At 38.7% G+C, this 25,923-nt stretch overlaps 1 protein-coding gene across 4 annotated transcripts in view; it reads right to left on the reverse strand.

The window, feature by feature from the left end:
• Positions 1-620: 620 nt before the first annotated feature.
• Positions 621-25,923, reverse strand: part of LOC105473309 (synaptotagmin 1) — a 593,369-nt gene continuing 568,066 nt past the window's right edge. For all 4 annotated transcript variants that reach the window (XM_011727061.2, XM_011727059.2, XM_011727060.2 and 1 more), the window contains 2 exons: positions 8,742-8,875; positions 621-3,702 (listed from right to left, as the gene is read on the reverse strand). In XM_011727061.2, coding sequence (XP_011725363.1) covers positions 3,496-3,702; positions 8,742-8,875 — 341 coding nt within the window. In that variant the 3' untranslated portion in view covers positions 621-3,495. The remainder of the gene's footprint in view (positions 3,703-8,741; positions 8,876-25,923) is intronic.

The raw sequence follows: 25,923 nt of genomic DNA on the forward strand, positions 1-25,923 counted from the left end.
AGACTCTGTTTAAAAAAAAAAAAAAAAAAAAAAAAAAAAATCCTCAGGGACCCAACACCCTTACTTTTAAGTGCAAATACAGTGCATTGGGATGGTGTATTTACATCAGCCTGAGACTGTGGGCTCCAGCATCCAGTACAGTAGGCACTTGATAAATGTTAAATTTAGTGGAGGAAAAATGTTTACTTGTTTCCCCTAGCAATTGCAGTAGGCATAGAATCTAGTGTATCATGCTGTCCTCTGAAACTGGGGTTAAAATAGTCTTGTTTTCAGTCCCATTCTGGAGAAGCTATGTGACTTGGGTTCTGGAGTGAAAACCCCGAAGGACACATGTTGGGCAAAGTGAAGAGCCTCAGAGTTTGCCAGATGAACTGATGACAAACAAGCATAGAGAAACACATGTTGAGAATGACACTGCCCAGGAACACCACGCGGTCATGGCCAAATGCTCCCGGGTGTTGTCGTCCCTCCAGCCATTCTGTATTTAGATGTGACTCAGACGCTGGCATTCAGTGCAGTTTTCTTTAGCTGCTGCTGCTTCCAGGAGTCCCCCAAAGTCAACAGGCCACTGGCTTACCACCAGAGTCAGGCAAGGAAAAGAGTGGGAAGGCAGCAACATCAACAGGAAATAAAACATTTTTATTGAATATCTGTGTAATATGTTAAGTCATTTTTAACAACAATCAGAAAACTACTGTGGAATTCACTACACAAAGTGAAACAAAATTTAAATCACCTCATCAAAAATGAAGGTAAAATACAGCTGAAGTAGTTGGCTCGCAGGCCACGAGCCATATGGCAGAAGAAAACACCCCAACATTTCTACAAGATACAGGGAAAACCCACACATAGAAACACTCAAGCAGGCAGTAAATATACACAAAGGCAACTAGGATCTTTCTAGAGCATCGGATTCTAATACTTTACACAGCTTTGTCAGAAGGGTACATGTGGTTTATTTGAGGATGAATCTTGGTCATAAAGCAGGTTCCATCACTGACTTGTGAAAGATGGCATAGTACCAACTAATTCTATGGTGACAATCCCATTTCTGGCAGTGTTGCAAGAGAATGCATTAGTAGTACTTTAATGCAAGAAATAATGTATATTCAGCAGCTTGAACCTGCTTGTTTTAAAGTGTGGTTTCACTGTGTACAACTTAAAGCTGAATACAGTGAAATTAAATGTTTTTTGTGGTATTTAAATATTTTTTAAAAGCCAGTCAACTCCCTCTCTTTGGTAGGGTTTGGCCCTTTAAATTGGAAAGAGTCTTGTTTGAATTTTCTGTTCAAACCGTTATTTAATTTCACATTCTGACTTGTGTGTATTTTCTATTGCCTATGTGTTTAAAGAAGTATGGACCATCAGCAGACGGTGATGTTATTTTCCTTTTATCCTTTATGTCTGTGCCAATTGTAAAGCGTTTGCTGTGTCTGGCCTAAAAGGCAAAAGTGCCCCTTCTTTGATAAGGAAACAGTAACGACAGGAATTCCAGTTTTATTGGGAAACAGCCAACCCCATGTTCAAAGCCTACCATCAGCCCTTTTTGAATTCTCTTTAGTTTTTGAAAAGACATGGTGTGATATCCTGAAGACTGAACATGAGGCCAATGCTTAGTTTTCCTCCATTTTGTTTTGGTATTTGTGAAGACAAACTTTCATTTCACAGCATCGTTACTGTCTGTGGCCTGGGAATTAAAATGGGTCACAGAAGTGAATGGGAGAAAAGGCTAGATGCAGCGTGAGATAATAGGCTGCCCTTCCACTAAGTGGTTGTCTACCATAGTGGGGAAAAATATGGAATATTGCACAGTGCTTGACAAAATGCTGTGTTCCACCCCATTCTATGTATCTTCCTTGTCCTATGCATAGCTTTTCAGTTCTGGATTGGTCCTTTGTAATGAGAACTGTTTGTGCTACACACACCTTGGGCAGTGCAGTAGAAGGGAATGGCAGTATTGTTACAATATCACTACGGAATAAATTGAGTGCTATCCACTGAGGAAACTACGGGTCTAAGCACACACGGCAGTCACAGTGTTACACAGAGCAGTCCTTTAAGACTCTTATGGAATGACTAGTAGCTTCATAATAGTGCCATTTACTACATAATAACATTGAAAACGTTTAAAAACTCCTCCTAAATCAAGCATCTAGTATACGTAAGAGGTTGCTTCAGTTTTCTAGAACTTGTTCTTGGTTTGTTTCACCTTTTTTTAAAGGACAAATTAAAACTTATTTAAGTAAAAAGAGCATATAAAAAGATCACTAGCTGTCTGTTTTGGCTTAATTGAAGTGCATTCAGAACTATGGCTAATTGTTGTTGGTTTTTTTTTTTTTTTTCATCTTTTGATGGGATTACAATACTGTCTGTTTACCACAAAGTAATTTTGTGTAATAAGCACAGATTGCTGTGTTAAAAATATCCTGCATTCCTTCTAATCTGGTTTTATATAATAAAATATTTTGTTACAAACTCTAATGTGCAAACCTTTTGGAATTACGATAGGTGTGAAATCTGGAACAGAATTCACAGGATGCACATTTTGTATAAAGGTGATAACGGAGAGCTACTTTTTTCTTTTTAAATAGTCAGGCAATAGTTCATAAATGTTAACTTCTCCCCTTAGCTTCTTCTCCCCCAACCCCAAACAAATGTGTGCACACCACACACACACACACACACACACACACACACGCACGGAACACCTTGTTGTTATTCTACAAGGAGTAATATGAAATCATTGACTCCTGTTCAGTTGCTTCCTCAAATGTAAGAGTGAAGCCATTATTTTAGCTTTGTAAATATGTACAGACAGATGCTATTCTGGTTTGTGGCTATGCTTCCTTGAGGTCAGCCTGGATGCTGCTGCTCAGATCATGCTATTTTGCCTGTGAAGGAATTCTACAAAATTGGATTCACCCACCAAGTATGTGGTGTAAGTTTATCTTGGTTCTCAAATGATTGAATAGAAAGCTCAGGTTTAAGTTGTCCTTTAAGATGTCAGTTTAACTCTACTAGTGCCTTACAAGTTGATATTTTTGCTGGAATGCAGACGATACTATATTACCATATAATATATTATCAGCTCTCCTATATCTCAGTCAATTTACATAGTTTAAAATAGAACATCTTATTAAAAACATCTAGATATACACAGATTAGGAAACACAACATACAAATACACAAACTAGAAATAAATCTTTAGCATACTGGTATATACAACAGTGTGATACAATAAATAATTTCAGTCATGCTCTATCTACACATCATATTGCTTAAAAGAAGAGTAGATTTGGAGGGCAGTGGTATGATGAAGGACTTAGGGGCTCTCTACATTTAAATCTGTGCAAATTAAAACAGGATTCGAAGTACCACTGAATTGTGTTAAGAATGCATGGCTGGAAAAATGAAAGGACCCATATTACTGAGGTATTTACAGATACTGGCTAAAGAGCACTATATGGGCAAATGCAGAAAGGCTTCTTCTTTCCTTTACTTCTTGACGGCCAGCATGGCATCGACTTCCTCCTCTACCTGCAGGGTGTGCCACTGGGCAATAGGTCGCCTGGGGTTGGCCAGCATATCTGACCAGTGTCGCAGCTCCGCGCCGGTGCTGTTGTAGCCCACAAAGACTTTGCCGATGGCATCGTTCTTGCCAATCTTGTCATAGTCCAAAACAGTTACCACCACCTGCACTTTCTGAAAGAAGACATGAAACGAATATGAATCATCTAGCTCTAGAGACAAGGCCCGACTATAAAGCTTCCTTGAGCACTAAAGAATTGGAAATAAAAGAATCAGTCTCCAAGCACTAGGATGAGGATGAAAATGACTTGAATGTAGAAACTTGAGTCCAAATTTCCTTTTTCCATTACTATATCATAATTGTCACCATCATCATCTTACTACTCAAACGTTAATTTTTATTATATATGTTGCACTGTCTTTTACATGAATGAACTCAGTTACTTCTCATAATAGATCCTATTAATATTGCCGTTATACGGATAAGGATGCCTGAAGCTCTGAGAAGTTAGATAACTTGTCTGAGGTTGTTTAAGGAAGGAGTTGTTTGGTTTTCAGAGCCTATGCTGTAAACCTCCGTGCCATGGGGTCTGTGTCAACTTGTGCTAACCTCTAAATTCATTTGCTTCAATTGTCTCATCAGTGAAAGTTCTAGCATTGGTGTTCAGGCCACTCTATTTGATTACAATTCCCAAAGCAACCATGTGCAATAATCCAATTTCAAGGGGGGACAGCATGTTACAAAAAAATTAATGTAGAATTTCAACTAATCATATGACTGTGAGCATAAAACATGACATTATAGTGAAAGTCTTTAAAAACTAGTAATAAAGATTTTTTTTCTCATCCATACATTCTCTTAGTAAACATTTACTGAGTAACTACTATGTATCTGGCATTGATATCAAATGTAAATATCATTTTAGGCTACATAGGATTTACTTCAATGATTCCATCAGATTTTGAAAGTTTATTTGATAACTTCCTTTTCTGAATGATTAAACTGATGAAAGCAAACCTGTACTATTATGGTATAAAAGATATACTTTTTAAAAGCACATTTCAGTTCTACTTTCTGAGTAATTAATTTACTTAGCAGAATATGTGATGGTTTCAATCTAACAGCTGAGTGTAAGGATAAGAGTTTAAAATAAATGGAATATATAACATTTATTGCCAGAGTTAAAAGTAGCAGAAAATATAATTATAAAAGCTAGGGCCAGATGAAGAGCCAGCTGAGTTAGAGCCCTTTAGTGGACTTTATATGCTGAAGACTGATTTATTATATTAATGAAATGAGAAATGTCATTGATACACAGCTTCAGAACAGAGAAAGCAATCACTTCTGAAAGTGGAATTTAGAATGTAAAATGCAACACATTGGCAATAAAAGAGACAAACTTCCCTGGGAGTGATTCCATTGTTAAAGGAATTAACTATCCACTGGGTAGTTTCTGGAAGCAAGAAGAGGGCTATATTGATTCTTAGAACTTGTCCTAAGCAAACTTATCAGGAAGCAATCATATTGTAATGAATGGGGCGGGGCACATGATACACAAAGGCAACAGAAGTTTTTAGAGTTTGATTATTCCACTTAGGAATGCATTGATTAGTAGCATTCAAGACAAAATATCCTTGTGAAGCCTTTGGATTAATGTTTCCAGCTGCATATGTAGTTTATTTCTACATTTGGGGGAGGAAGTCTGACATTTTCACATGCATTTAGAAATTCGCGTATTTTGCTTCTTTCATAATACGTTTCATAGGGATAGAGAAAGACAGAAGAACAGGCAGATTGTCTTATAACCTCAGGATAAGGGAAACTTAAACCCCTATTTTAGCATGTGAAATACTCAATTATTTTTTTCTAGGAAAAGGTAAAGACTAGAAAAGTTGCCACCTATAAAAAAAGGAAAAAAAAGGAACAAACTGACTCAAGGAGTAGAGAAAGAGGGATACAGCCAAAGGAATGCTCATTGTTTCCATGTCTAATGTACTCTGTATTGGGCTTAGTTTCTGTCTGTCCTGACAAAATGTTATGGCCTCTGAAATGCTGCCCCAGAAATCTAACCTATGTGTTATTTCTCATGTGCTTCACTTTCGATATATTTGCATTTTCTGCAGTTTGTAGTTGAAAAGGATATTTATTTTAAAGGCATAGAATTGTAGCTCAATGGGAGTTTTCATCTCAGTGCCTTGCTTTATACTATTTAGTGAAATTAAAAAAATTAAATGCCAGGAGGTGTTAGTTTCCATAGGAATAAGGTCTTAGAACTTTGAGTTCACTGAAGAAATATTGCAAATAAACTGTTGGAAGAAATTGATGTTTTGAGGGTTTGTGAGTGGGTCCAAAGCAAGGGGCCCACTGGTTCAGGCTAGCGAACAAGTTATTGGGAAGAGGGAACCGGTGTCCTCTGCATTTACTTATATAACAGATGTTGAAAATAAATAAGTATGTATAATTTTGACACCATGGGAAAATTTATATGATAAATGTTATATTTAAAGCTATTAACCAATATGAAGATGGTAGAGTTATTGGTTATTTTTGGTAATTTAAGACGCCCTATACTACACAGTAGCTACCAGCCACATCTAGCTGTATCCATTTAAATTTAAATACATGGAAGTTAAATAACTTTCCTTGGTCAAATTAGTGACTGAGGTACTCATTTGCCACCTGTGGCTACCATATTATTGGACAGCATGGATGACAGAATATTTCAATCGTCATAAAATTCTATTAGACAGCACTGATTTGTATACTGATTTAATCTTATGGTTAGATCCATTTTCTAATAAAATGCTAACTTGAAAAAGAAAGGACATTAGCATGTGAATAATAATGATGATGATGATAGGATCGTTTACTGTGTGTTCCTATGTATTGGGCGCTGTTCCAAGTGCTTTTATTGCATAATCTCACTTTGACAAGGACTCTTATCATTCCTACTTTATAGATAAAGAAACTCTAAGCCTTAGTTTTTTTACATATAAAATTGGGATAATAACAATAGTACTTTTCTCACAAAGTTCTTCTAAGGATGAAATAAGATTACATACATAAAGTGGTTAACTTGGACCTAGGCATTTTTTTAAATATATATATATGTCTTTGGATTAATGTTTCTATGAAGAAAGCTAATATAATAGCTATACTTATTTTATATATGTATATATTATATAGCTATACTTATATATATAAAATATATATTTTATATATATATAAAATAAGGTAGCTATATTAGTTTTTTTCATGGAATAAAGCTGTGATTCATTCATAAGATACTGTCTTCTAAGAATAGATTAAAGGTAAATGAAGACACAACTGGGCCTATTAAGGGTGGTATGGCACTATTCACAACAGCCAACATATGGAATTAACCTAGGTGTCCAACAACAGATGAATGGATAAATAAAATGTGGTACTTATACACAATGGACTATGATTTGGCCATAAAAAAGAATGAATCCTGTCATTTGTGGCAGTGGATGAAACTGGCAGACACTATGTTAAGTGAAATAAGCCAGGAACAGAAAGTTAAACACTATGTTCTTACTCATGTGGAAGCTAAAGAAAAGTTGATATCATAGAATTAAAAGGTAGAACAAAGGATACTAAAGACTGGGAACGGGAAGATAGGGAGAGATTTGTTTAAGGATACAAAATCACAGCTACATAGGAGGAATGAGTTCTAGTGTTCTGTACCACTATAGGATGGCTATAGTTAACAATAACATATGATATAATTTCAAATAGCTACAAGTAGGATATTGAATGTTCCCAAACCAAATGATAAATGTTTGAGATGATAAATATGCTAACTACTCTGATTTGATTACAATACATTATATATATGAAAACATTACTATGTGCCCCATGAATATGTACAACTACTATTTGGCAATTAAAATAAATAAAATAAAATACTAAAGAATATTTGTTATTGCGGACCTTTAGAAGGTTCTTCGTTGTAGGTTTGATGTCTGCTCTTTGTTTCTCCTTCAAGTTATGGGCAAACTTTTACATCACTGAAAATATACACCTGTGCCAATTATTGAATAAAATGTAATAACAGTGTTGTTTTATGCAGTTTGACTCTATGATGCCCATTAAAGATTTGCGAGAAATGGCCCAAAATTATTGGATATGAACTTTAGATTCTTTTTTTTTTTTTTTTTTTGAGACGGAGTCTCGCTCTGTCGCCCGGGCTGGAGTGCAGTGGCGCTATGTCGGCTCACTGCAAGCTCCGCCTCCCGGGTTCACGCCATTCTCCTGCCTCAGCCTCCCGAGTAGCTGGGACTACAGGCGCCCGCCACCACGCCCAGCTAGTTTTTTGTATTTTTTAGTAGAGACGGGGTTTCACCGGGTTAGCCAGGATGGTCTCGATCTCCTGACCTCATGATCCGCCCGTCTCGGCCTCCCAAAGTGCTGGGATTACAGGCTTGAGCCACCGCGCCCTGCGGAACTTTAGATTCTTATAGGCTAACTATGGAGATGGGGTGAGAAAATGTAAATATTTTTAAAAACCCCTAAATGATAAGGTTGCATGTTATCATTGTGGCTACATGCAGCAACTTAATTTGAACATGTTAACTACAAGGACATTTAATAGAATATTTCCCATCATAATTATTGTCTGGCAAATTAAGTCTCCATTTTTACTAAAATGGCCATCCATTCCAACTCAGACACAGGAAGCTGAATTTAAATAATTGAAAATACAACTTTAGCCTAATTTTTCTATTGTTAATCATCTTTTAATAAAGACTCAATATGCGGCATATTTAGCATCAACCAAAAATATTTCTCTTGTCACTATTTTTTGCTCTAAAGATCTGATGAGGAGACTTATTTATGGTCTGGGAGTAAACAGTGAAAGCTCATGTTTTTCTCTGGGCTTTTTAACTTTTATAGATGCACTTTTTGAGTGAGCAGAATTATTCTGTTGATTTTCTTTTTCCTACTTGCTTTTCCTCTTTTTCCGCTCAACACAGTGCCAGCTGTTTTGGGCTGATGAGTCAGCACATCCTGCGCTGTATATTTTATCCTATCCTTCTTGATGTAGCTCAAGCATCAAATGTGCATGGGAGAAAGAATGGCAGTTCTAATGAAGGCATGTGCGCTGGTAACTTACAAGGTCTGTGTGTATAATTTATGTGGTCTGAAGGAATGAAATTGAGTGGGAAGACAAAATTATGTTTGACATTACCTGGATTTGTTCAAAAGGTACTTCAAAGCTGAATGACTCATTGTAGTAGGGGTTAAGTGTGTTCTTTTTAATTGTTGTCTTTTTCTTCTTCAGCCTCTTACCATTCTGCATCAGGTGAATCTTCACATAAGGATCTGAATGAAAAACAGGAAAGAAACTTTAGGAGATCAGAGACACATATTTTAGATTATAATTTAGCTTATAAAAGAACTAAGTATTTCCCATGGGTAAATAATTACATAGCATGTATTTAGTATTTTTTAAATTCAGTAATTTTTATTGAAATATTTTAAGTAACCTATGGGGCATGCTTTTTGCATGACAGCTCAATATTTATAGTTTGATTTAGAAGATGAGAGTAGCGGTATGCTGGTAAACCAGCTCTTTGGGGAAGAAAAAAGTCTTAACATGTAGCATTTTCCTATGTCTATGGTATTTATATATATACTCCAACCGAGGCCAATGTCAAGCCACTAAGCTTAACAATTGGCTTGCAAAATCCCTGAAAAATTAACAGTTCACTCTTGTGAGCTGGCGAAGGGCTTGCCTGCAGCACAACACTGTATGGGAATAAAACTCTTAACAGAGAGAGGACAAAAGAACCATTTTATTCATTCATTTATTAATTTACTCAATCAATATTAGTTGAATACCTATGATGTGATAGGCACTGTTAGGCCCTAGGAATATAGCCTCAACACAACGGACTATCCCTGTCTTCACAATGAAGCTTCAGACTGTGGGGAAAAATAGACTAAGTTTATATAGAAACAAAAGACATGAAATTATAAGTTGACAAGAGTGCTCTGTAAGAAAAAAGCATAGTAGAAATAATATAGGAAATACCAAGGATGATATGGTGAGTAGTAAAGTAGATAGGGAATTTAGGTTTTAGTTGGCTCTGGTAAGGCATCTGTGGAAGTAACATTTAAGCTGAGATGTGAAGGTTGAAGGGTAAGATCAGGCCAACTGAGCCTAAATACTCCTAGGTAGAGAAGAACTTCAAGTGTTTGAGGAAAAGAGAAGAGACTGGTACATACTGAAGCAATGGGAAAAGGAGCATAAAGATCCCCTGAGCAGTTTCCCTAAAGCCTCATTAGGCAAAGATTAATAAGTCACTGCAGGGGCAAGACAATTTCCATTTACAGCTCCCATTCCTAATGGATGAATGTTGTACCTTCAGGTCACTAGAAACCAATGCTCACGGTTGAAAGGAAAATCTCTACTGTTTTTCTTAAACATTTTTCCATTTCATATGTAACGCATGTTCATTATAGAAAAAATATCAGAAAGCAATGATGACCAAAAAGAAAAAAAATTTAAATCTAGGATTTTACTTCCCTAAAATAACTACTGCTAAGCCTTTCAAATTTTCTTTTCTCTCTCTCGGAACATGTAGAGCTGGGAGAAACTTTCCAGATGATCTGGTCTAATGCCACCTATTTTTAGAAGAGAAAACTGCAGATGAAAAAAGGGTATTTTTATCTCCCCCCCCATCCCCAGTAGAACATAATTCCTAAGGGACAGACACTTTGTCTGTTATAGTCACTATTTGAATTTGCTAAAACAGTGCCTGGCACATATTCAGTTTTTGTTGAATAAGTGGAACTTATTTAGGGCCTCAGTCTGGGTCTTCAGACTCCCATTCCTGTCTTTTTCCCACTACCCCAAAGCCTACATTACTAGGATACATGTTGTTAGGAGATTTTTAAAAATGTGACATCCAGTCCAGGGGATCATAATGAAGATTTTCATCAAAATTAAGAATATCTTTAAAAACCAGGCCTAGAGATATGAAACCAGCTCCATAAACTAAAGAGATGATCAGTTAAAAAAAAATAATCCACTGTAAACAGTTGTAAATGGAGGCAAAAAATGTCACACATAATTCATGTTACTGTTCACAGCCAACTGATTTTTGGTTCACACACAGTTGATTTTTGGTTCAGAGACCTTGTTTGTTTTATAAAGTCCCCTAGCTCCCCCATCCAACTCCTTGCAATTTTATAAAGATAGTCATGTCTCCAGTTGTTCTTTGGCACTGATGCAATACATGTATATACTGTATATGCCTCCTGTGTTCATGTGTTGAAACTTTATCAACCTAATTGAGGCATAGATTTTCTCAAGAGAAGCACTCTGAGTATCTACTGATTAATTTAACACAATAAGTGATAAGAAAAAACCTTGCACATCAGCCATTTCAGTAAGCAAATTAAAAACCCAACAGGATAGTTTCAGATTTTGCTAAAAGCTCTGACATGATGTTATTAATGCCTTGGGGAGAATAGGGTGATTTTAATAAGGTTGATCAGGAAAGTCCTCATTGAGAAGGCAACGTTTTCGCTGAGAACCAAAAGACAAGAAAGAACCAGTCATTTGGCTGTATGGTGGATGCTGGTATCAGCCAGAAGGAGCAGTACCTGCAAAGGCCCTACATAGCACCTCCTTCTGCATGTTTGAGAAACAATAGAAGGCAGGGGGAAGAGAGGTAGATGGTGAGGTCAATTAACTTAGGACTTGCTGATCTGTTGCTTTTGTAAGTAGAGGGTGCCAGTTCTGATGATTTAGATGTATTCTACAATTTCATGATACATAAAAAAGAGAACAGAGGGTTGGGGGCCGGGTGCAGTGGCTCATACCTGTAATCCCAGCACTTTGGGAGGCCAACGCAGGTAGATCACCTGAGGTTAGGTGTTTGAGACCAGCCTGACTAACATGGTGAAACCCCATCTCTACCAAAAATACAAAAATTAGCTGGGTGTGGTGGTGCACACCTGTGATCCCAGCTACTCCAGAGGCTGAGGCAGGAGAATCGCTTGAACCAAGGAGGCGGAGGTTGCAGTGAGCCAAGATCATGCCACTGCACTCCAGCCTGGGCAGCAGAGCCAGAGTCTCAAAACAACAACAACAAAAACGAACAAACAAACAAAACCAGAGGGCTGAAAGTGGAGCAGGTTTGGAACTGCTATAAACGGGAAGTCTTGGTCTTTGCCTTTGCAGATTGACCCTGGCACAGGTACCAAAGCACTTACTTTGCAGGCAAAATTCCCATCTTAATCAAAACAAAAGCTGGGAGAAACTTAGAGTTCTTTATCAGCTTTTGTGCCTGGATAAGTCTAGACTATATGTTATGTACCTGGATGGGCACATTTGAGCATCTTCTTAGCCCAACAATCTGAAGTCTTAGATTGCTTCTCCATTTCCTCCAGTCTTGATTGCCAAGGAGCTAAGTGTCTTTTAGTTCTTTCATTGTACTGAAGTCTTGTCCTGAATGTGGGTCCCTTTAGCGATATCCCTAATCTCTTGCCTAGCTTGTTCGTAACTTTTTCTGAGATCTAGACCTTGCTCCTCCATCCCCAGCTACTGATTGAGTCCTCTAAATGGAAATACACCCATCTATGAGTCACATTTGTGCTTTAAGAACACACTTTTGAAAATTCTAAAGCAAAGATTACCTCTCCTACAAAATAGGCCACTGGATAATTGAATTTTTTCTGTTTTAGGGGTTGTTCTGCAAAGCAAAATCCTTGTCAGTTTGTTGGTGGCTTAGAAGTCCTCGTGATTGCACAACAAAACAAAATTTTATGGAAATAGTAAAATAAGATGTAATGAAACTCACAAATATTGCTCTTGCTTTTCCTGAGTACGGCTGCTGGACACCATGCATAACATCTAAACATTCACTAGGTTTTTTGAAACATGTAAATAGCATAGGAAACCTGCAACAAAAAGTTGGGCTACTGTCTCTAGGCATTCTGCATCTCTGCAACTGTATGGATTCATTCTGTTCCCCAAAACAAGAACTCATGGAAACCTTCATCATCTAAATACTGACACCCCATCTTCAATGATCATTTAGATAATCCTTGTTGCTAATGGAATAGATGCAGGACGTGGGACACTTCACTTCTTTTGTTTGTTTAACTTATCTTAAAAAAGTAGTTGAGTCCTTTTTTTTTTTTGACATGGAGTGTCGCTTTGTCACCCAGGCTGCAGTGCAGTGGCACGGTCTTGGCTCACTGCAACTTCTACCTCCCGGGTTCAAGCGATTTTCCCTCCTCAGCCTCCCAAGTAGCTGGGATTACAGGCACATGCCTAGCTAATTTTTGTATTTTTAGTAGAGACGGAGTTTCACCATGTTGGCCAGCCTGGTCTTGAACTCCTGACCTCAAGTGATCTGCCCACCTCGTCCTCCCCAAATGCTGGGATTACAGGAGTGAGCCACTGCGCCCAGCCAGAAAGGCTGTTTTTTTTTTTTTTTAAAGAATTCAAACCAGTCTATCCTGACTCTAAACCTGCTGCTCTTTGTGATATGTCAGAGAGACAATTTAGTGCAGTGTTTACAAGTACAGACTCTACAGCCAGTCTAACTTGGATCTTGGCTCTGCTTTTTTCTAGCTGTGTGGTCTTGGAGAAGTTATTTCACCTCTTTGTGGCATAACTCCTTCAACTGTAAAATAGTGAAAATGATAATGCCTAGCTCATAAAGTTGTTAAAATTAAATTGAGTTGCCACATGGAAAGTGATTCAAAGTGTGGCTGGCACATTTCATTGTTAATTATTACTATGGTTTTATGAAAGGGCTAACATCGAAGTCAGCATCTGTGAATCAGACTCTCCTTCAACTCACTTTGCTGAATTGGTAACCACCATTAGCTAATGGGAAAAAGTCTTCCCATTTGCTGCACAAGTAAGCCAAGCTATCCCAGTCCCAGTTTATTTCTGGAAAGAAGCATACCCACTCTAAACAACTGGTTCGTTTTGAAGAATGTCATCATGTATGAGATGAAAGACAAAGGGAGCATTTCTTTCATTACCACCTATATGAGGTGGTCTCACGGTGTGAGATGGGAAACTGATTCAACATCCTGTATGGTTTGCTCCCATTTCTGATATCAATAGATCACACACAGCTGAAAAGTTAAACTCAGAGTTCCAAATGGAATCTTATTACTGAGGCTGGAGGACAGTGTGAATCAAAACTGATTTACTGAGCTTCTTTCCAGATTCTGAGGCCAGCTAATGTTGATACACTTAGCTATATTATGCCTGGAGTATCTACTTTCCTTATTCTGCTGAAAATGAGGAATTAGAGAAAAGGAATCCCTCAGGCTTGAGATTTGTTGTTGTTAGAGATGTGGTAGTATGTATTGGTTGTTGGAGTGAGGTAATATCCATACCTCCTCCCTTGCTTTTTCTCTTGACTCCTTTCTGCTCTGAGAAAATTTTATAGTCTGTTTTCTTCTTTCTGGTTTCCACTTAGCTGTACAACTACTCTCCACCCCAAACTTTTTCCTATTCAGAATGAGGAATAGGAAGTCACTGTGTTAAAGCTACAGTGATATGACTTAGCGAATCAAATTGTTCCTCAACTCCAAGACAATGGAGACCTGGAACACTGACTATGCCATGTGAGAGGGAAGCAGAGGATCCTAGCATGGTGACCAGATGACTACTTTGGTCTCACTAGCTATTTTCAGGGATGAGGATATCGACCTTGTTTGACTGGTTTTGTAATTACCTGATCAGCTTCAGTCTATGAACAACTCTAAAGATGAACTAGCCATTCTACAACTCTGCCAAATGGGCAGCCCCTTCTGAATACAATTCATGAGGTAGACACCTGTGGTCTGGTGCCATTCTTTTTGGTTCATTTAGTACATGTTCTGGCATTAACTTTGAGTGAAACATAGATCTCTCATATTAATTGGTAGGAGTTTCATTTCTGAAGGGTTCCTTCCAGCAACCAGTACCTAGCAGGTTAATCTAGCCCTGATGCTCCAATATCTAGCTCTAAGTGGCATGAACTATCACCTCCACCTAGTCCTTCAGGCATGGCATTCCATCCTACTTGCCTCCATCAGTATACCCTGGATACAATGAATCTGCCATCTTTTTTTGGTCAGGGAGCAAGAGGAGATGATATATAATATACAGACATATATGGCATATGAGGTATGTCTGTTTCCTCCAATTACTGTTCTTCTCCATCACCCACCATGCTATACAAAGGTTTGGTTGGTTTGATGACTTCAACTGTGTGGAGGGAATAGACATAAGGAATTCGGATGTGGATCAACAGGCACCCCAGAAATTCTCTCTTTTCCAGATAATCCCTGATCCCACCTTTGCTGGCATTTCCACAGTACCCTTCCTGCTAAACTCTCCTTTGCTCCCTTCTTTTTCTCTCTTTGAGCATGAGATGATCCTCCTTTATTCTTTCCCATCCCTTCCTCTGCCCCAAGATGTTCAAGAGCATGTTCTTATGAGTATATCACATTTGACATGATTTTAACACGTTTGATAGGATTTTTCTCTGCACCCCTTTTCTCAGACACTCTACAATGCAACCTATGCTTCCGATATTATTGCTACCTCTGTTGAAACAAAATTTCTGACCACAGAATCTGCCACTGGAATGCAATGTCTTCACCAACACTGTTATTAGAGGCACAGTTTCAACATGTGGAGCTATATCCCAAACAAGTAATATAAAGTAAACTTGGAGGAAGACTTTGGAACTAGGTACAAAATCCAGTAAGTGATTTTTCTCCAATTATAGGGACCCCAATGGGCAAGCTTTGCAGAAATGTAAATGCAGCCCATGTGCTATAAGGCCACAACCACCTTAACTCTTCTCTTATCCTGCAGACAGAGACCTACTGAGCTCATTCCTTTCCTTTTAAGCCTGTCCTTGTGCCATTATTCCAATCTCATAAACCTAAAAATTTGGAGCCATATTTGATTCTTTCTTCTCTACCTCCCATGCCAATTTAACTTCACATTGTTTCTCTGGTTATTTCTCTCTTTCTAACCCACTACCACGTCTCAAGATCAGAAATCCAATTCTCCTGCAGTAATGCCCTCAATTTCAAAGCATTCTTCATATAATTATTAAAGCTATATTTGATCATACTATCCTCCTCATTAAAACTCTTTAGTGGCTTGTGGACTAAAAAGTCTGAACTCCACCATGCATTCACAGCCCCGTCCTGATTTATTGTCATATCTCCACAAACCCTATGCTGTACTCATGGTAGACACTTACTATTCCTCAACAAGAATTTTAAATACTGTGTCTTTGAAGTGACTGTCTTTCAGCCTGAAATGCCCTTTCTTTCTTTCCTCATCTAAAGCTTAGTTTAAAAGTCACCTCTTCCCTGAAGATTTTACTAATGATTTCCTCAGTTTGAACCTTCAGACAAATCTCCCTTTGCCCTGCAGCATTTTCTTTTGTACTACTGTAAAGTACATATCTCTTTCTTTTCTGGTGTTGGAGGACTCCTGTGCTAATCTAATAACTTAAAAAAATTAGATTCTTATGGGAAAATATGTTTTGAATTCAGAACTGTTGGCTTTGAGATGAACTTTGGAAAGACCATTCACTTCTAAAATCAGAGCTTCCACCATCACTATTCCATACCCTACTTTAATACCCTAGAATGTTATCACCATCCCCCTCTTCTCAGGCAGTTCTAATCTCAAATTATGCTAACTTCCTAGAAATATAATTGCCAAACAGCTGGCTGTAAGCAATGATCCTTTTGTGTGAGATATAAAGGAGCCATTGAATGCTTTTTGTATTTACAATGAGAACTAGAAAGTAGCAGTTCAAAGCCAAATAATGCAAGATGCCTGCAGTTTTCATTTTGGTAATTTTGCATAATTATACTGCCTTTTTTTTTTTAAACTACTACAGTGACCGCAGGCTCCTGTGACCATGGCCTTTCCATTTCAACCACAGTTCTCTTGAAAATAAATAGCCTCATTTCTGCTGTTTTATTCAATCCCTTCTCAGCCAGTACCCAGCTTCTGAGTATCTTCAGGTATTATTGCTTTTGTCCTTTTTTCTTTGGATAATGTTCACTATTTCCAACTTACAGTGTTGGATAAAGATGATAACACTGGTATCAATTAGGGCTCTGAACTTCAAGTGACTGAAAAACCTATTCCAAATTGTTTAAATTGTAAAGGTAACTTACTGACTAATACGATAGAAAGCTTCAAAAGTACGGCTGTGTGGACGAGATTTTGAATGGTCCCCTGAAATTCATTTTCCCTCATTTTTTAGCAATAGAGTCCCTGAAGTTTGACCTGAGCAAAAGTTCACCCAGCCAGAAATATTTCTCCCAGACTTTTGTCTGGGAGATACACAGTCAGACGACTGTTATCTTCTGACTCTTACATGGAAGTGATACGTGTAACCTCCATAGATATCCTTAAAGCAGGGGTTCTCGGTGGGGGGCTGTTTTCCTGCCCAGACAGCTGGCAATGTCTGAGACATTTTTGATTGTCATTACTTGGAGAGAGGGATGCTATGGGCATCTAGGCAGTAGAGGCCAGGGATTCTGCTAAACATACAATATACAAGACAACCCCAAACAGAAAATAATGTCAACAGAACTTAGATTGATAAGCCCTACATTAGAATAAGCTTCTTGCCCTCCACTATTCCTTTCTTTTTTCTTGTAACTGAAACAAGGCTGTGATGGGAGGGTGGTGAAGCATCTCCGGCTTTGCAACATGAAGACAATACCCTCGCAGAACAGCAGAACAACAAGATAGGAAGATCCTGGGTCCCTAACTGACCCCATGACTGCAAACTGCCTATCAGTCTTGGCTAGCCACATAGTTATGAGATAGATAAAAGGAGACATAAGGAAAATAAAAAGTTTAGCAGGGTGCGGGTGCTCACACCTGTAATCCCAGCTCTTAGGGAGGCAGAGGCGGGAGGATAGCTTGAGCCCAGAAGTTCGAGACCTGCCTGGGCAATATAGCAAGATCCCATTCTCCACTAAAAGAAAAAAAAAAGGCAAAAAAAGAATTTAAAAAGGAAATTTTATCTTTTTCAGTCTCTGTAACGTAGAATCTCTTTGTTACAGCAGTTTGGTCTGTTCCCTATCTAATACAAATCCAACAGTATCAGCAAGGCCCCAGCCATCGTCTTCCAGCCATTCTAGGCTTTCCTCTTATGGATGCAAATGACTGCACCAGCTACAAGTCTTATATCATCACACTATACCACCCAAGGGAAAAGACAGTCTACATCCAGAATTCCCAGGGAAGGTCCTAAGTGTATTCTGATTGGACTAACATAGATGAAATACTTATTCTATATTAATCCCCGTGTCTAAAAGAATGTGATGAGCTAAGTTGAGTTCCGTGTCTATCTTTAAATCATTAGGAAGGCCAGGCAGACCTACCTCTGGAATTGGGGGTAAGCTCAATTTTATTCTAAGCACAAGGCTAGAGTAGGACAGGGGGGTTCCTCAAGCAGAAGCCAGAAGGCTCTAGCCAAAAGAAGGGAGGATGGAAGGTGGGCGGCAACCAACCGATGTTTATAGTTTCTCAAGCTAGAGTCACTAGAATACCATCTCTGCCTAAACTTTAAGTGTGTGCCTGCACTCATTTGCAGAGAGGCATCCTCCTCCCACATTAGATCAAATTCCTAGGCAAGAGCCATCAGGCACTTGTATGAAGTGGTCCAGTAGTAACAGAGACAGAGTTAAAACATAATAAATTTAACATTCAGAGTTTCTTTGCCAACTGTAGGTTTTCTTGTTCACTTATTGAGTAAGCCTTAGTTCATCAGTAAGCCAATCATTTAATAGTATACAAATAATTAAGTAGTAATAAGGCTCACGGAGCAAACAATTTCTATTTCTACCACTGGCAGTTTCAACACATTTACTTAAGGGTGTCTTTATAAATAATTTACGAGTACTTAGAGAAGACTACATTAAAGCATTTTTAAGTGTCTTTATAGTTTAAAATGTCTATATAGAATAAAATACTCCCTGTAATGCTGTTGTAAGGATGCAGCATTAAAAATATATTCTGGGAAAATGTTCTATGTAAACACACAATTTAAAAATGAATTTACATTAGTTAAGTGCAGGGTTTGCTAGACGAAAACAACATTACGCAAGTGACTACCACAGAGAAAATCAACTCCATTTTAATGAGACAGATCATAAAATAGCAAAGGCCGATTTAGTTCATTAATGGTGGCAGAGTGCTTTGAAATGGATAAAAAACATAAATGCAAACTGTTATTATTATGAATTAAATGGAAAGCATTTTTCTTAGTGGTGGGGGAAACCATGGAATTCCAACAGTCATTTCCAACATTGGCAAATGGACTGCATATGACTGCCAGCTTCTTGACTAAAAATGTAGAGACGCATATACAAATGGTTATGGGCAGGTGAAATATCAGTGTGAGGGCTGGAGCACCACCTTTAGTAGAGGGCAAGTACATTATGTTTGTATAATCTGGATCTTTTCTGTTCAGATTTTATGGTGAAATTCTTCATGTATAAGGCAAACCTGTTTCTCCTTTTATTTGGAAAATCTTTCAGGAAGGGCAGACACATGAGAGGAGGAATAGTAGTAATAATGCCTGATTATTTCTAGATGACTGCAAAGAGCTTGGTGGAATGACTGAGGATAAACTGTTTGTATGAGCTGATTAACAAACACAAAGACAAAAACAAGTCAAATGATTCAGTAATGCAAACAAAATTACAAGTGGTAAATTTGACTTCATTTTTTTTTTTTTTGAGATGCAGGCTTAGCCTCTTATTTACATCAGATGAAAGGTCACTAGCGAGATTTTTCTTTAAAAATAATTCAGCATTTCTAATTGATGAAATAATGTCAGTAACATTGTTACTTGGTAACATTGCTGCTAGGATTTTAAAAAATGTACATGTAATATGATGAATTAATGCTACTTCTTATCCACATAGAGAGTCTCCAGACACTTTAACATGAGTACAAAATGAAAATAATGTGAGAATAGATGGTATCTTATACATCATATGACTACATGGGGTTCATGCTCTTCAGTGGGATTACTCAGGCTCACTCAGTTCTACAGTTGGTTTGGCCAGAATCAATTTTACTTTCATTAACTCTCTATTCCTTGAATGCACTTGCTTTAAAATATCTGCAGGTTTTTAAAACATTCTGCCGTTGAAGAATTAGGCGGTGTATGGACTGAGATAATCTTAGGATAACTGAGGGAGAGACCTGGAAATGCTTCTAAAAAGTGAAAAAATCACTCTCATTTCCTCATTTTGAACTATTTCTAGTACTTTTCAATGTTTTGGGTTTATTTCCTAGGGGGTTGGGTAATGGCTTCTAGGTTTTCTTAGCTGAAAACGTTTCAGTGCTTCTTTCTTTGCTTAAAAAAGAAAATCAGGCCAGGCTTGGTGGCTTACGCTTGTAATCACAGCACTTTGGGAGGCCAAGGCGGGTGGATCATGAGGTCAAGAGTTTGAAACCAGCCTGGCCAACATGGTGAAACCCTGTCTCTACTAAGAATACAAAAGTTAGCCAGGCTTGGTGGTACATGCCTGTAATCCCAGCTACTCGGGAGGCTGAGCCAGGAGAATTGCTTGAACCTGGGAGGTGGAGGTTGCAGTGAGCTGAGATTGTGCCACTGCACTCCAGCCTGGGTGACATAGCAAGACTCCCTCTCAAAAAAAAAAAAAAAAAAAAAAAAAAAAAGGGAAAGAAACTTATTTTTTTGGGAATTTCTTTCCCTGTGCTACCCCCTTCGTATCCTTAAGTGACTCTGTTGAGCCTATGGACTTGGAAGAGGATGAACAATGCACTATTTTCTCCCATTAGAAAAAGTGATAAAAGGACAGAAGACCAAACACCGCATGTCTCACCCATAAGTGGGAATTGAACAATGAGAACACATGGACACAGGGCGAGGAACATCACACACTGGGGCCTGTCATGGGGTGGGGAGAAGGGGAAGGGATACCTTTAGGAGAAATACCTAATGTAAATGACGAGTTAACAGGTGCAGCAAACCAACACGGCACATGTATACCTATGGAACAAACCTGCACGTTGTGCACATGTACTCTAGAACTCAAAGTATAATAATTTAAAAAAAAGAAAAAGTGATAATTTTTTTTAATACCAATAATATTTGGTTTGAAATTTTATTGTATTAATAATGTAGGCCCTTTTTTAAAAACAGAAGCTTTGAACATGTTAGTTGGCTTATTATTAAGTTTTTATATTTGAATGTTGATTTTCCTTATCCTTCCTGAGAGATATTTCATTTTAATTCATTGATGACCAAATGTGATTCTCTTTCATATAGCTGCAAAATTCTGTTTAAAATCAGCTGGCATACTGCACATCGAGGAGATAAATAGCTTTGCAGGAGAGATCAACTTCTAGCTTGGTAATCTAGTTTTCTTACAATATTAGAAGGAGAAAATAAAAATAAATGATGGGGCCAGGCACGGTGGCTCAAGGGCCAGGTATGGTGGCTCACGCCTATAACCCCAGCACTTTAGGATGCTGAGGCGGGGGGATCACCTGAGGTCAGGAGTTTGAGACCAGCCTTACCAACATGGTGAAACCCCATCTATACTAAAAATACAAAATTAGCCAGGCATGGTGGCACATGCCTGTAATCCCAGCTGCTTGGGAGGCTGAGGCAGAATAATTGCTTGAACCCAGGAGGCAGAGGTTGCAGTGGGCCGAGATCGCACCATTGCACTCCAACTCCAGCCTGGGCAACAACAGCAAAACTCCATCTCAATAAATAAATAAATACATACATACATAAAAATAAAATCAACTATGGCTTTAATATTATACCATATATAGGAAAATGACATGGAGGAATATAATTCTGTGCTGATTCCACAGACTTTTATGAAGCAAATTTGTGATTAAAGTCAATCATCACACATCAGTATTTCAGATCTCAGTAAAAAATACAATAATGTTTTGTATACACTGATTTCTTTGACAAAAGAAATTTCATTACATATGTTGCTCTGTCCCTGAGAAGTGAGAGTGGGGATATTAGTTAAATTCCTTAGATAGAAAATTTGGTTTCTATGAAAAACTTTAATTCTTTGCAAGATTCTAGCACCACATACTACTAAATAGTCATGGAGATGATCCAGATGAACAAATGCTGGGACTGTTTTGTTTTCCCCAGATTTTCTAGAATCGTGGGCATTCTGCCAGGCTGACATCTTTCACCTTGATAACTTCGGATGTAAGATAACTTCAATGGTGATTCCAGTTTTCTTGATATTTTCTCTTAACTTTGTGGTACAGAATTCATTCATTCATTTATTCACTCACTGACTGAGTGTCTGTTATGTGCCAGGTATTTATCTTTCAGCCAGTGTCTTGTTCAACTCCGTATCCCTATGCTTGACACAGAACCTGGTACATGGTGAGGATCCAGTCAATATTTGCTAGATACCTGAATGAACCAGTTAAGCATAAATATCTACTGAACATCTCTTTTGTTGTTGTTTTGTTTTGTCTTGAGACAGAGTCTAGCTCTGTTGCCCAGGCTGGAGTGCAGTGGCACAATCATGGCTCACTGCTGCCTCAACCTCTGGGCTCAAGTGATCCTCCCACCTCAGCCTCCCAAGTAGCTGGGACTACAGGTGCACACCACAACACCTGGCTAATTCTTTTGATTTTTAGGAGGACGAGATCTTGCTATGTTGCCTAGGCTGGTCTTGAACTCCTGAACTCAAGTGATCCTCCTGCCTTGGCCTCCCAAAGTGCTGGCATTATAGGTATGAGCCACCATGCCCAGCTTTCCTGAGCAACTCTTAGGGGCTGCAAGAGAATGAAGGCACACAGAAAACAGTAGACTCCAATTTGTTTTTTAAAGAACTTACAGTTCAATTGGGAAGAGAAGACATCAATTCCTAAAAAAGTTGTATTTAAATTCGCCCATATTTTTTGTAGTAGGAAAGATAGCCTAAGACCATGTGTGTTTTCTTGCTGAATGACTTATGTACAGCAATAACTGTGAGAGGAATTCAGAGCAGGCGGGCGGGCACCTTTCACTCAGCTGGAAATGCTCAATTTGAATTTGAGGCTCTATAGTCAGGGAGTACAAACAAGTTTTACAGCTAGAGAGCTAACCATTTGTTAATTCTAAACATCATCGTTCATGTTTTTTTCTCCCTCCGTCTCTACATAGAGATATACAGTTTCATAAGACATACATTCAGTGATACTCGGATAGCGTTATGCTTAGGTAGAGAGGGAAAGAGGTCACTAGAGGGACTGTCTTCCTTTGAACTTACTTTTTCCCTTGGCTTTCTCTAGTCTTCCTGTGCATAATCAAACTCATGATTAACCTAATGTGATTTTCATAAATAGGAAATCCATATATCTTAAGATGGTTTAAATGAAATGGAATTCTCTGATATGTAGACTTTTGTAAATCACAGGCTCAGACCTCCCTGTTTTACTTGCCCAGATTAACACTACAAATCCAAGTCCATGTGCCATATATCTAATAGTTAAAAGTTATAAATTAAAAATCCAGGCTAGGTATGATGGCCTGTAATCCCCACACTTTGGGAGGCCGAGACAGGCATATCACTTGAGGCCAGAAGTTCAAGACCAGCCTGGCTAACATGGCAAAACCCCATCTCTACTAAAATTATAAAAACTTGCCAGGCGTGGTGGTTGGTGCCTGTAGTCCCAGCTATGTGGGAGACTGAGGCAGAAGAATTGCTTGAACCTGGGAGGTGGAGGTTGCAGTGAGCCAAGATCATACCACTGCACTCCAGCCTGGGCAATAGAGCGAGACTCCATTTCAAAAACAAACAAACAAACAAAAAATTCAAATGTTAACATATGTGATATAGTTTGGATATTTGTCCCCTCCAAATTCCATGTTGAAATCTGACCCCCAATGCTGGAGGTGGGTCCCAGTGGGAGGTGTTTGGGTCATGGGGTCATGGGGGTGGATCTCTCATGAATGACTTGGTGCCATCCTATGGTAATGAGTGAGTTCTTGCTCTATCAGTTCCCAAGAGATTTGAGTTTTAAAAAGAGCCCAGCACTTTCCTCCCCTCCTCTCTCTTGCACCTTCTCTTGTCATGTGATTCCTGCTCCCTTTCTTCTACTACAATTGGAAGCTTTCTGAGGTCCTCACCAGAAGCAGTTGCTGGCACTATGCTTCTTGTCCAGCCTATAAAACTATGAGCCAAATAAACCACTTTTCTTTATGAATTACCCAGCCTCAGGTATTCCTTTATGGCAACGCAAGTGGACTAAGGCAATATGTATTTTCTGTTCTCATATCTTGACAAATAAATGTTCATAATGACCAGAGAATCTAGATTTACATTTATAATTCTCAGATTGGGGTCCTACAATAGAACCCGGTAGTGTGGGTAAAGTTTATTACTGGCCCTGTCCCGTCCCCCTCCTCTTCCCACATTGCGCTACAACGTGCATTGCAAGAAGTTTCACATGTATATTTGAGGACACTCAAATTGTACATGCCTGCATGTACAATTTCCATTCACCATTGCTCCCTAGCCACCCCTCAGACATGGGGTATGCATCTGCCTTCAGATGGTGCATGCTTTGGGAAAAGACACTTAAAGGCCTCGTGAATCATCATGGGATCATTTTGGCAGGAAACTTTGGGGTCTCAGGTATCCAGAGCATCATCTAGAATATGGAGTTCAGTGTGGCCTCCAGGTGAGAATATTCTGTTGGACTTGAAGACTCTCCACCCCGTGAGAGTGTAGCTAGGGGAGGACCAGAATAGGACCTTCCAAACTCTGGGTTCCAGGGTAGAGTTCATTCTTTCCCAGGTGTAAGGGCTGTACTGCATAACTTCCAATTTTTAAAAGGCTTTGACCAGGCACTGTACCATCCAGTCTCTCCAATTTATCTATGAAGATATAGTGGCCACCCTGAGAGGTAGGTACTATGACCTCCATTTTACAGATGAGGTTCTTAAGACTAAAAGTTACCACTCCACGGTCACACAGTTAATATTAGTTATCACAGAAGTCCTGTGACTTTGAACATTCATTGTAATTCAACATTCACAAGCATTATCAATTTAGATTATATACATGGTGTAAGGAAAGATTAAAACATGGTATAACTCCTTATATTGTTTTTAATCCAGTAATTATACCATAAGTTAAATGCAGACATGTCTGAGCTAGACTAATAGAACCTGAATGATCTGGCTCCTACTCTACCTCTCCAGTTTCTTCTCTCAGGACACTCCCGCTTCCTGCCTCCACTCCAGCCTCAGTGACCTTTCAGCCCTTTGAATGTGTTCACTTCTCATGCCTCATGCCTCATGCCTGGGATGCCTCCTCCTTATGTCCCTTTCCCACACCTCTTCAATTAAGCTCAGCTCCGACATCATTTATTCATGGAAACTCCTTTGACTCCTCATTCTAAAGCAGCGTTTCTTTCATAATTCTTATAAAATGCCAATTCATTCTTTCTGTTTGTGTGATTTATAAATGTCTTTTTCCTTCCTAATCTCTAAGCCTTAAAAGACAGGAACCATTTCCGTTTTTATTTTTTTCTTCCCACCATATCTTCAGCACTAGCTGAGACCCTGATGGCACACAATGGGTCCTCAATGATCACCTCTTTAATGAATACATTATTTTTGGTTTATTCTTTTAGCATGTTGGATTGAGGGCTCTAAACCTTGTGGGGACTTCTTGGGCACAGCCCCGTAAGAGCTGTCCCTGGAAATCTTCGATGGCATAGTTTACTCACTGGACACTAAAATAATGGTGAACGGAACTTGTAAACAGCTGATTAATCCAACAGTACCCTCCCTGAGTTTCTCATCAGGAATACCCTAACAGGTACTATTCCAGATTGGACAGAACATGACAAAAATTATTAACTGGAATAACCATGGTGAGTTAATATGTATTAGTCTGTTCTCACACTGCTGATGAAGACATACCTGAGACCGGGTGATTTATAAAGGAAAGAGGTTTAATTGACTCACAATTCAGCATGGCTTTGAGTGGCCTCAGGAAACTTACAATCATGGCAGAAGGGGAAGCAAATACATCCTTCTTCACACGGCAGGAAGGAGAATTGCAAGCAGGGGAAATGCCAGATGCTTATAAAACCATCAGATATCACGAGAATCACTCACTGTCATGAGGACAGCCTTGGGAAAACTCCCCCCATGATTCAATTACCTCCACCTGGTCCCACCCTTGACATGTGAGGATTATGGGGATTGGAATTCAAGATGAGATTTTAGGTGGGGACACAGCCAAACCGTATCATAATATGTTTACCTTAATTAGAAACCTTTTAAAAATGTTATTAGAAATGCAAATATTAACATTCTGTTGTGTGGCTGTACTTT

The sequence above is a fragment of the Macaca nemestrina genome, chromosome 10 (genome assembly GCF_043159975.1).
Source record: "Macaca nemestrina isolate mMacNem1 chromosome 10, mMacNem.hap1, whole genome shotgun sequence".
Taxonomy (NCBI): Eukaryota; Metazoa; Chordata; class Mammalia; order Primates; family Cercopithecidae; genus Macaca; species Macaca nemestrina.